Here is a 13,190-nt window from a genome sequence, read left to right as displayed (position 1 = left end):
AAGACTGCATAGATATGGTTGCTCTTCATCAATGTGTGGTTAGACCACCCAAGAATGAGAGGACATTAAACAAAAGAGAGGAAGAAGAGAGGTTGAATCAAGCAAGGAAAAGAGAAGATGCTGCACATTCACACAGACATAACTTAATAGCAGTTCACAGTTATTGTTGCGCTTTGTATCAGTGCCTCTTTTATGCTCACATCGAACAGACGGCTTGAACTGTCACTGCTCTCTGCGTAGATCCTGCAGATGGCCTGATAGTCATACAGAGTCACCCTAACAGAGAGAAAATGAAACGCACACACACACACACACACTTTTTCAATGTTACATTGTGAGGTATCTCTCATTGACTTATCTAAATGATGCTACACTTCTACAATTTCTACCGGGTTCTACAGTATGCACCCTGCACCAGAGTGTTTCCCTATCAGAAAGAACCCTTTTCAAGAAATTAGAACCATTACCTCTCTAATATGTCTCTAAAACCCAGAAAAATGGTCCTTAACCTTTTAACATGTTAAGCTATGTTTAGGCCATCTGTAATTAACTCATAAAAAATTCACTTTCATTTGAGACCTTGGAGTTACAAAGTTTTATTCAACTTTGAAGTTTCAAGGACATGAGTAATAAGAAAGGAAAAATGCATACTGAATTTTGCCAACATTCCACATTTCAAGCTTTCAATGTGGTTCATTAATAATTAACCAAAGTTTGTACAGCTTTACTGAAGAGAAATTCAAATCATTTTCTAGCACCGTATCACAGTTGCCATAAATTGAAGGGTTTGTACAAAAAGTAATAGTTCTAAATGAGTTGAATAATATTATGAATACCTTGAAAAAAATGCTAATTAGTTAACATTATTTTAAAAAAAACAACAAAAAAAAACAATAGTATTTAATAATGTCTATTTGGAAAATAATGGCTATAATGGAAAAATCAAATGTTTGACACTTTAAAATTAATACATTTTTAAGCACCCAGATTAACGTCTACAGTATCTTCACGTCTAACAACTAATATTCATGCTGTTCTGTGAATATCCTCATCTGTTAAATCCATAAATGGAATTTTTTTCTGACAATATTTCATGTGTCCAACAACTGGCCAGTGCATTGTAAGATGAAAATCAGCTCTGCAGTCCCCAAAACACAGAGAAATCCTGTGTAGAGGACAAACTCAAGGTGAGATGTCTAGACTTGATTTCACTCTCACAATGATGGTGATTCCATAGTATGAAAGCTGTTAGAAAATGCACGCAGCTAAGGAAATGTGCTGTGTGTGGAAGCATAATAGATGATGTTGTGTGCAGTAGGTGGAGGATATCTTTCAAAACCCGGGGCTCTAGGCTAGGAAAGGCTGAGTTGTCTGTGTGTGCATGAGTGTGTGTAGGTGTGTTTAAAATTGTGTCAGGTGTTTGTGTGTATCTTTGTTTCTGTCTGAACTTTAATATGCATGTCTGACTGCATTTTTGAGACTGCGGTTCCATCTGTGAAAAATGTATGACCACATCTGATGCATGTGACTGACAGGGCAGGTGTGTGGGGGGGATTTGGTCGGCTTTGAGGCATACAAACCTATGTGTGTGATCACTGTCTGGGCTGCTAGCAGATGGAGTTTGACACCGCCCCACACACAGCCCGAGGACTGGTTCGACCTAGAGCAACCACCACTGGAGATGCACAACCGTGACATAGCGTGCAGATGAGATTATGGCTAATCCCTCAGAACTGATGGGATTAACAACCTCGCTCGGCTTTAGGCACGCTGGGAGATGTGAGGCACACGTTGCTGGAAGTTATTATCTGTTGCCTTGACTATTCCGCTTTTATCTTTTAATTATATAGACATTTTGGTAACACTATATTTTTAAGGAAAAACATACAAGTAGTAAATGGCAGTATCATTAATTATCGATAATTATCGGTATAGTTAAATGGAGATCTGTTATGTGAATTTGCATTATTAGTTGTAATAATGCGCTATGATCACTATTAAAACCTTGTTCAAACTACTGAGCATGAAACAACCTAAATATTATTAGTCTTAATTGTTATACCTGTAGGCTCCAGGTTCTAACAAATAACAAAACCATAATTAACTCCTTTTGTGTTCCCCTATTTTTCTATTTGCTAAGTATCATAGTTGTGGGGGCACAGTGGCTTACTGGTTAATGCGTTTGCCTCACACCTCCACAGCCTTGTGTGTGAGGAGCTTGCATATTCAGGGGTTGCATGTTCAGGGTTTCCTCTGGTTTCCTCCCCCAGTCCAAAGACATGCATTGTAGGCTTATTTGCATGTCCAAAAGTGTCCGTAATGTATGAATATGCGCGTGATTGTGCCCTACAATGGATTGGTTCCGCATGCTCCAGGTTCCCCGTGACCCAATAAGGATAAGCGGTACAGAATATGTATGGATAGTTTACTGTACATTTAATGGCATATTACTGATTAGATGAAGAAACTAACAAATAAAGTAATTGTAATATATGAAAATGAATAAGTTGCAACAATTCATTCAGATATCCATCCATCCATTTTCTGTACCACTTATCCTACACAGGGTTGCGGGGAGCCTGGAGACTATCCCAGGGGACTCGGGGCATAAAGTGGGCCCTTTCAGATATCTGATCTTAAATAATGTGTACATATTTACATATACACAGTATAATGTTTTCCATGGCTATAAATGTAAATAAAAAGCATTAAAGTATGAGTACATGTATAAAGCACACTGTGCACTGCAAAAGAATTCACCACCTTGAAGATTTCCACATATTGTAACATTCTCTGGATAATGCCCTCCTTTCCTACTCACTGATTTTTGCTCAATCTCCTCTAGGCAGAGCTGCGGTTGTTTCTTAATACTTTTCCAGAACTTTGTCCCAGACTTGTTTTGATTGATCCTTGGTCTTCATGACACTGTTTATGTATGTTTTCTAACAAAGTCTGGGAACTTACAAGAACAGGTGTCTTGATATTGAGCTAATGCATCACTTCAATTACACACAAGTCAACTCCAACTGACTGTATGAATTCTTATGGCAAATGCACTGAAAAAAGCTCATTCAATGTACTTAATTCAAATGCGCACATCGGTTACATGTGATTGAATTGGCTAAGGTCCAAACCAAGGTTGCTGGCATTCCGCAACTGGACATTACCACTGCACTATTCTACCACACACATTTTAATCATGTCAATTTAAATACTATAGTTAAAGTACCAAACATGCTCACAAGATTTCATAATATAATTGGTTGATGTTAATATTAAGTAAATTGATCACACTCACGTTACATAATTCAATCTAATTAATTAGAAAGTTGTTTAAATTAAGTTTAGCATAAGCAATGAAATCACGTATTCATGAGAAACGTAATATTGTTTGTAAACCATAAGTAATATTTTTTCTTAATCTAACCGACCACGTATTAATTTTTTTTAGTGTGGTTGCACTAGAACCAATTTTCACTTCAATGGGGGTAAATACTTATGCAGTCACCACCTTTACATTATTATTGGTTACTAATTTTGCCAACTATATTGATTTAAATTCCCACCTTAATATTATGGGCTATTGTGTTTAGATGTATGTCATATAATCCTAAATACATCAATTTCAGTTCCAGGTTATAACATGACAAAATATGGGATAGATCAAGGGGGTGAATACTTACAGTATGCAAGGCAATTAATGATTGTTTACATTTTCATATAGATTGATATTTGCTTTTGTATGCATTTTTCTAAACTCTAATACACATATTGTAATCAATATGCGTGTGTGAGAATCAAAACAAGACAAAAAAAAATGCAAAAATGAATCAGTGTGATCCAGCAGATCCAGCATAAGCCAAAACATATTTTGCACTCTTACATATCTGTCTGTTGAGAACAGCATCTATATATCTCCATGTATTTTCTCTACTGAGGGATATGCTATGTATGGAAGTGTGTAGTCATGTGTGTGTGTTTGTGTGTGTGTGGTGGATTTGGTCTGTGTTTTAGGCTGAGGGCAAGGGCACACATCCTGCCACATGAGTGTAAAGCTATGCATGGAAAACCCTGCAACATCAAGTTCCATCTACCCTCCTTCTCCCCTGCCTCCTCCTCCTCCTCACATTCCACACTTAATCATAGCTAATCGTGTCACTGCCATCGCTCACGGCTATTCCCATCCCACAGCACACTTCAGAGGCCCCACTCTCCAGATGTCTGATTGTGTTACAGAAAGGAAATGTGTATGCTTTGCACGTGTATTTGAGTGTGCGTGTGTGTGTGTGTGTGTGTGTGTGTGTGTGTGTGTGTGTGTGTGTGTGTGTTATAAAGGGGCGGATGATGGCAACAACAGTCAGTATATAATTTGAATGCATGGCTGATTTAGGAAATGGTAAAGAGGTCAATTTTAATTTATTCACGACATGCTTTTCAATCTATTTTAACAATCGATTTGAGGCAGTTCAAGTTATATTTACATTTACAATTTAACTGATATCTTTCTCTCTCTTTCTCTCTCTCTCTCTTACCCTGTGTGTGGGTGCCTCTACGTGTACATGTGTTTTCCAAATTCCACATATTTCCTAATTTATTATTTCCTAATAATAAATCCTGGCCCAAATATTAAATGCTCTTCTCTCTGTTTTTTTTTTTTTTTTTTTTTTTTGTAGGTCCCCTTAATATCTTTTGAAAATATACCCTCATTTCCTCTCCTCTCCAATTATCACATCAAAATATTTGATGGAGTATATGAACAAAAAAATAACTATTCATTTGTTTATTTTTCCATGATTTTCTCCCTCATTTAGTTTTGGCCAACAGTTAGGTCTCCCCTATCATACAACAGCTACCAATCCGGGAGGGTGAAGGCTACCATGTGCTTCCTCCGAGACATCTCCGCATCTTTTTTTCGATCAGCTGCTAATGCGGCAACACATTCGGAGGAAAGTGCTATATACCTTCCACATGCATGAGCTCACAAACACCCATGATTGGCCCGTGTCACTGTGATTGACGGGGGTAGAGAGTATTCCATCCCTCCGAACAAGAGAGGACTTCTGGCCATAGATGGCTGTGGCATCATTGTGATTTCTCTACTTGGTAACCAAAAATTTAATTTAGATTACTTTTACTCTGTTGCCTTTGTTACTATATTAGGCCATGCACTTTATGGGAGCTAGAGCCAGTTAATTAACTTATTAACAATATTCACAGTTATTATAAATAATGTGTCAGAAGAACAAAGACTTATTTGGATTGTTTGGTCATTTAGACCACTGACTTATTTGTGAAATGTGTTGCAAAAAAATGTAAACAAACAAACAAACAAACAAACAAACAAACAAACAAACAAATAAATAATCTACATTAATAAAAAGAAGAGTAAATAAAATTAACACTAGCATTTTAGACACCACAGATTTTTTTGTTTATGTTTTGATTATATTATATTATATTCTTTTATACATTCTGTTTTGGTAAGCTCTACTGGTTCAACAATTTTCTTATTTAAAAAAAAATAATCGAGTTCATGCATAATCACACATGGGACACATGTTTCCACATTTCAATACATAATTGGAATCATTAAGGACTTGTTCTTCACAATTACACTTTCAGGAAGTATCATCATATGCATTCCGCTGCTATGACAAAAATCAATTATGGTTAGGCATGAGATATATTTTGTCATACAGTTCCTTTTTCATTTTAAACAAGCTGCATTACTTAGAACCATTTTTGAACAAAATTAACCTATACTTACAAATGCTTAGTGAATATGAATTAGTATATTTTCTCACCTTTTAAAAGAACCCATGGATAGTAGTTTGCTCATGACGGCACCCTCTGCGACCCCAAAGAAGACACCTGTCTGAGAGAGAGAGAGTGATTGAAAGTGAGAAACAAGAGCGATTAAATCAGACAAGTAGCAGAAGAATAATTTAAAACAAACACTGAGCAATGTGGACTATGAAAATAGGACGCAGTGAACACACAGAGCAGAGACAAGATCCTCATTGACATGTATACAGAAAAAGGTCAAGGGGCACATGAAAGCATGTGTGTGAGTGTGTGTGTGTATGTGTGTTTGATCGGGTAGGGGGAGTTGGTTGGTGGGGGAGTTGGTTGGTAGAGGTGGGGGGATGGTGTAATACATGCATAGTCAACAATGTAAAAAAAACATGTAAATGTACTAAAGGATTGCATAACAGAAGAAGGATTCATCCTGCTATACATGTGACTCACACATACAACAATAATATCTAGTAGTAATAATATCTACTGTGTAATTTTAGATTGGGCAGGATGAAACAAAGCAGAAAGGAAAAAGTGTGTCCTCTGTCCTATTTCCAAAATAATTATGGATACAATATTTGTATACAATACAATATAATTAAAAATAAAAATCTAATTAAGGAAGATATACAGTAAAGACCATGCTACGTGAATATTGCATTTTAAAAAATGACATAACAGTTATTTCATTTATATAAAAGTGTATAAAGTGTAAACAATATACTTAACAATACATAATAAGCTCTCCAGACAAAAAGAGTTCCATGTACCATTTCTTTTCTAAGATTTGATTATACCACCCATTATCTTAATAACATCGCCAGCCCTGCCAGGTACAGTATGTGAAAGTGTCATCCTGGCAGCTTTAGCCCACTCTTTCACCAACTAGGTGCACAATTCAGCTAGAGTTTTGACCTATTTAGGTGTTCCACCTACTATTCCAAATAATCCCACAAGTCTTCAGAAAATTTAGGTCTGATGATTTTGTAGGTGAGTCAAAGTGTCCTAAGTGTTCCTTCATGCTTGTTGAACAAATCACGCACAGAGTTGGCCTCTTCAGCACGAACCAGAAAACAACCTCACAGTCTGGCCAAATATGCATGACAGTAAAGATAAAATACATTTTAAATATAGATTAAGTGTACTTTGCAATAGTCTATGTGCATGATGCAGCCAAATAACTTAAAACATTAATAAAACCACCCCACACAATTTTTGACAGTTTCACCCATTATAACAATACTTCCACTGGAATGCAATCTTTAAAATTTATATCCGTTAAATATTTATTAAAAAAAAAAAAAAAAAATCGTACTTTAAATACAGGTATCTTACTATTTTTAGATTAATCTACTTAATATCACTTGCTTAAAATATCTGTTTGCATTCATTATAGATTATGAAAAATGTCTACTTTAGTATATTTATTCACTCAATCGTGTTACCTGAACAAAGTCACCCTTACAAAATATTTGGAATATTCTTCTGAGAAGGAAGCTGCATCATCCACATTTTTGAATAATCACAGTTAAAAATTAAGTTCTCATTCTTTTTTTCTTTCTGTTTATAGATATTATTATATTGAATGAAAAGTCCACTTTGAACATAAAACCTTGTTTCCTAAATTATAGACTGAAAGTAAATTATAAAATAAATATTAGAACATTAGGATTTCTAATGTCCATGTGCTATTAGCATGAATGCTAGTTAATCACATTTTGTTAACTAACCGTTGTCAGCTGTCAGTCAGCAGAGACATCTGCAGTTGCAGGTAAATGTTTTATTTAAAAAACAACAGGCAAAAAGATCCAAAACAATACACACACATTTGGTCAAAAAAACAGAAAGGTCAGGCAATGAACAAAGAAACTTGGGTAGAAAAAACTGATTCTAAAAACCAGAGAACAAACAAGATCAAAACCAGAATGTCATGCACAGGAATAGTAAGGCTTGGTATGTTGGCAGTGAAACACAGGGCGATAATTCACATCATGAGTCTGTTCCTGACTGGGTTTTATAGTTAATGAGTGAGTGAGTGAGTCAGTGTGTGTGTGCATGTGCGCACGCGTGAACATGTGTGATTGAGTCCAGGTACAGACAGTCAATAATCAGGTGACATAGAGCGTGTGTATTGGGAGGTGTAGTCCATGGAGGCCATGTTTATAGGACTCGATGCACTCTGTGAATAAGAGTTCAATGCCAATTCCAGCATTGACATGACAGTAGCAAAGAAACCTTGTAAAAATTACATGTTTCATTTGTAAGAGTTAATAGAGGAATAAATGACACCAAAATCATGGAATCATCCAATCAATGATCCGTTTTGTATTTATTTTCTTTTGTCTGGGTAGCTTATTATCACAAAAAACTAATACAATAATTCCATGAAAGTCGTACCATAGAGGAGTCCTCTGCCACTAGGATAAAGCCGTTGTTGTCTATGAGGTAGCAGTTTATATCCTGAAGAGAAAAATAGAGTCAGGAAAGAAGAAAAGTTGAAGAAATATAAAATGCAGATACTGCAGTAGTGTTGAATATAACTGTGTCATGACAATGTTAGTTGCTAAAGTATAAACATAAAACCTATATATAGTGGGGTCCAAAAGGCTTTAGATCTTTAAAATATTTAAACAGTGAAAGTACAATGGTGCTTTAAAGTTTGTGAATTTTCTATTAAATGTTTTACTAAAATTATGTTTTATTTCTATTTTCTATTTCAGAATAAATATGAGCTAAAACATCATCAATGTCCTAAAAGTAGATAAAGAAAACCAATTTAAACAAATGAGACAAAATATTATACTTGGTAATTTATTTATTGAGGAAAATAATCCAATATTATATACCTGTGAGTGGCAAAAGTATGTGAACCTTTGCTTTCAGTGTCTGCTGTGACCCCCTGGTGCAGCAATAACTGCACTAAATGTTTCTGGAAACTGTTGATTGTCTGGGTTATGCATGTAACCCTGTTAATTAAGAAGGGAACGAGACATTGCATGAGCTTCACACTGTGGGAGGCACCCTCACGTAGATGGTCTTGGCGAACTCTCGTTAGAAATTGTGGGAGCAGAGCAATCGTACAGGCATGACCTCAGCCATGTGTGTACTATGGTGTCCAGCCTGAATGGTGCGGGAGGAGTGAAGGTGAACAACAGACAGGCAAGTGTGTTGTCTCCTCGGAGGAGAACACATCCACTTCCGCTTGGCCGAAACCCCACCATATGGTCTCCACTATTGAAGCCTCCAATCCCTAGGCCTCAGCCCCTGCCTCAACAGGATGTCTGCCCCCACATTCTGGTTGCCCGGAACGTACATTGCACTCACTGACCAAAACTTTCCTTCTGCTCAGAGAAGAATTAGTTGCTCCTGCCTGAACAGGGGGTGCGAACGTAACCCTCCCTGGTGGTTGATATACGAGACCACCGCTGTATTGTCTGTCACAACTAACACATGGTGACCACTCAACTGAGGAAGAAAGAATTTCAGTGCTAGGAATATGGCCAGCATTTATCTGTGATTTATATGCCACGCATCCCAGTCCATGAGGGAGGTGTCTGTCATTACCATCTTGTGATGAGGAGATGCCCCCCAAGTGTGACATGAGGCTAGAAACCAGAGAAACCTCCAAATTCTCAGAGCACGTAGGCATTGTCATGTGACACTGTAGGGAAATTTACAGTTAAAGACATAAGGACGAGATATGATGAATGAAGGCCAGGAGTCAAGAGATGCAATCAAATTATGAAAATTTTATTGAATAATAGTTTGCAGTTTCATCAGCAGAAGTCAGCTTCACACTTATCAGGAGTTCGTAGGCCGCTCTGCGTACACACTCAATACAGCAATAATTATACTCTCACACAATCATTAAACTAGTCATCACATCATGTTGAATAATTCTGATTGGTTAAGGCATAGACAAACTTAGAAAATGTCCACATATGAGCTGTGAGTCAGAAGAATATCTCCATTGATTATCTGTTGTCTCATCATATGGTCAGTTCACCTCCCCTGTGTGCCAGCTGTTCACCTCCGAACGTCCTGTGACAGATACACAGCTGCTTCAAGGATGGATTTAGTCAAGCCATAACTCTGACCAGGAAACTTTCCCAAAACAAACTGATTAGATATACTTTCTCTCAGTAAGAAGTTCAGACAATATTTATCATTATTCTCTAGTGATAGAAGATAAAAAGCAAATGGTTTATTACCTAGGCTGTCCGATTCAGCTAGAAGAGTAAATTTAGGTTTTTAACAGGTGTTAGGTGTTTTTTGGATGAAACCACAGACGTTTCAGCCACAACTGATGGCTGCTGCTGACATAAGCCCCAACAGTCTCTTGTAGAGATTGGAGGGGATGCCCAGACACAGCTTTATCTTGCTCAATGTTGATAGGATTGACCCTATGCGTGTTGGGTATAGATACACGCTTATCATAATAGAATCCCATATAACCCCTAGAAATGTCATCCTCTGCACTGGAGAAAGCATGCTTAGCTTGGGGTTCAACCTGAGCCCCAAGCTCCTCATGTGGGCGAGAACAGCATTTCAATGTTGAATTGCCAACTCCCTGGATCTCACTAGAATTAACCAGTCGTCCAGAGCGGCATCCATGCACTTTGTGAAGTTGCGAGGGGATAAAGCTAGCCCAAAGGGAGAAAACGGTTATTGGTACACATTGCCTCCAAACACAAACTTCAGGAACTTCCTGTCACTGGGCAATGTGTCTATGTAGAAATATGCGTCTTTAAGATCTATCATCACAAACCAGTCCTCAAACTGAATCTCCATCCATCCTCAACCGCTTATCCGTAATCGGGTCGCAGGGTCAAACTGAATCTGTGGAACAATAAGTTCGTGTACCAACATCTTGAACCTGTATGTCTGAAGAGTATGGTTCATAGCCTTCGGGCATATGGTTCTTACTCTTCGATGGCATTAACTGTGCCGCCGAACAGGCCAGAAGACTCAACGGGGCGTCCAGCAGGGAGACCAATATGACAGGCCGCTTGCTTGGTCGCCCAGTTCCCTCAACACTGTCAAGTTCATTCAGCAGGTCTGCTGATAGGCCTGCAACACTGCCATTGTATAGAGTAATCCACAAGCGAGACCCACTGCTGCATAGGCTTTGCCAACAAACAAAAAAAAAGCCTTACATGGCTTGGATGGCAAAGCCGGCCCCCTACATTCCCTGCTGTCGATGAAGAGCTCGCAGGTGCCTACTCCACTTTTAGCATAGGCAAATACCCTTATAGTTCATTCCCCATGATGGCCAAATAATCCGACATCATGGGGTTATAAACATGGCTGGTGCATGGTTTTCCCCAGAAGCACAATTTTTCATCATGCAATTCTGGAAAAAAGGGCAGTTTTCTATGATGTGAGAAGAATTTATTTTCACAAAGCGCTCGTCCAACCTGCTATGAACTCCTCTTCCCCGGGCCAGTCTAAATTCAGCCTTACTACAGCCCTAGTGATCATTCAAGCAGATCTTTATATGAGTGAGAGCTGTTCTCTGTTACCGGTGCACTGGCTCCTCAGAGTCAGAGAGGGTGGGTTGACTCTCCATACCAGAAGCAGGAGCTGAGACACAATCTCCAAAACCCGGAAGCAGAAAGTCAGGTCCGGAAGACAGAGCAAGAGAGAGCAGCGCTTGTCTCCAGTTCCTCCTCCAGATCCATATGGGATACCCAGGACTGGAGCCGGCTGGCTTCTTCAGCAGCGGCCAGATCAAAGTCCTTGGGCTCTGAAAATACCTTGAGCTGAGAAGAGACCGAGCTGAGAAAGGAGCTGCCTAATTTTGAAGCGTTCACAATGCGCACAGTCAGCCCCCTCAAGGGCTGCTGCCACATGCTCCCAGAAACTTCACACAGAAAGTGTGTCCTCTGCCCCCACCCCCTGTAATAAAATGGGAGCAAGGAGTAACACACTTCCTGAACTCTCTCTGACTCATACTCACAAAGTGGTGAGGGCCAGAAAAGTATATATTTGTTCAGAAAAGGATATACAGTGGGGGAAATAAGTATTGGACGTGTCAACAGTAAATATATTTCCAGTGAGGCTATTCCATAAATGAAGCTATGTGTAATAAAGTGGAATGACAGGAAAAATTATTGAACATGCTAACTGAAATTTAATACTTAGTGGAGAAGTCTTTGTTTTTCAGTTGTGATTATGGCCCATTCTTCTAAAAACATTGTCTTTAAATCTTGTTCAATTGGATTCAAGTCAGGTGATAGATTGTGCCATTCTAATGCCTTGATTTCTCAATTGTGAGTCTCCTTTGCTGTATGCTTTGTGTCATTGTCCTGCTGGAAGGTCCACCCATGTTTGCTCTTCATCATCTGGTGGATGGCAGCAGATTCTTCTCAAGAATTTCGAGGTAAAGGGCTCCATTCATCGTTCCTTCAATTATATGAATTCTGCTAGTACCATGCAATGAAAAACAGCCCCACACCATGATGCTTTCACCTCCAAAACTTTGGAATAGTGTTTCAGGGGTGATGTGCAGTGCCATTTCTTCTCCAAACATGTTTGTGTAGTATGACAGCCAAAAAGTTCAATTTTGCTCTTGTCTGACCAGCCTACATACTCCCAGTATTTCATAAGCTTGTCAAAATGAGTTTAAATGAACTTCGACATGCCTTTTCTTTAGTAATAGAGTCTTCCTGAGGGTGAGCGTGAGCAGTGGAGTGCATTGTTTTCTCTGTGATGATGGTACCTGCTGCCTCCAAGTGTTTCTGGAGCTCTTTCGGTAGAGAGGCAGGCAGACAAATCCAAATCATGAGATGATAGCGTGGTCAAAAAACAGGCAATAGGCCAGGGGATCAGCAAAAGGGCATAAACGAGGCAAAACAGGAATCGAGAACGAGGGCGAGAACAAGATAAAAACAATAACACATTAACCAAGAAACAAACGCTTGGTATATGGAAAACTCACGTAATTTTTTGCGAAGTGCAAAGAAATAGGAGGGGTTTAAATGACAAACATAATCAAGAGTGAACACAAAACAGCTGAGACTAATGATGACACATACGGGAAACAACCAATGACAATACAGGGGGGGAGACAGGACATAAACCATAACAAATGCACGTGTTGAAAGTAAACAGTGTCAGTGTCACTGAAAACCCAAAAGTGAGCTCACGCTTCGGGGGAAATCGTGACAGCGTGGCCAGTTGATGACGGCATGATGTTGCTTCCACTTGCGGATAATGGCTCCAGTGGTGCTTACTGGAAGATTCAAAAGTTTTTTAATATGTCTGTGTCCTATTCCATCAAATATGTTTCGCACCAATAAGGTTCCGAAGGTCTTTGGAGAGCTCTTTGCTTGTAAACATCATGAGATGTTTCTTGTGTGACACCTTGGAAATGAAAAGCCTTTTTATAG

The 13,190-nt window shown here is 38.7% G+C and overlaps 1 protein-coding gene across 3 annotated transcripts in view; it reads right to left on the bottom strand.

The window, feature by feature from the left end:
- The window catches only part of cacna2d3a (calcium channel, voltage-dependent, alpha 2/delta subunit 3a), a 409,741-nt gene that overhangs the window by 22,892 nt on the left and 373,659 nt on the right, over positions 1-13,190 (bottom strand). The window contains exons 29-31 of one of the 3 annotated variants that reach the window (XM_017468484.3): positions 8,197-8,259; positions 5,805-5,875; positions 201-276 (exon numbers count right to left, since the gene is read on the bottom strand). In XM_017468484.3, the coding sequence (XP_017323973.1) occupies positions 201-276; positions 5,805-5,875; positions 8,197-8,259 (210 nt within the window). Of the gene's footprint in view, positions 1-200; positions 277-5,804; positions 5,876-8,196; positions 8,260-9,543; positions 9,841-13,190 lie in introns of those variants that run through there. The other 2 variants (XR_008396432.1, XM_053680196.1) reach the window with 2 other exon arrangements.

Source organism: Ictalurus punctatus, chromosome 5 (genome assembly GCF_001660625.3).
Source record: "Ictalurus punctatus breed USDA103 chromosome 5, Coco_2.0, whole genome shotgun sequence".
In the NCBI taxonomy this organism is placed as follows: domain Eukaryota; kingdom Metazoa; phylum Chordata; class Actinopteri; order Siluriformes; family Ictaluridae; genus Ictalurus; species Ictalurus punctatus.
The sequence above is the reverse complement of the archived record's forward strand: the minus strand, read 5'-3'. Positions and strand labels throughout refer to the sequence as shown.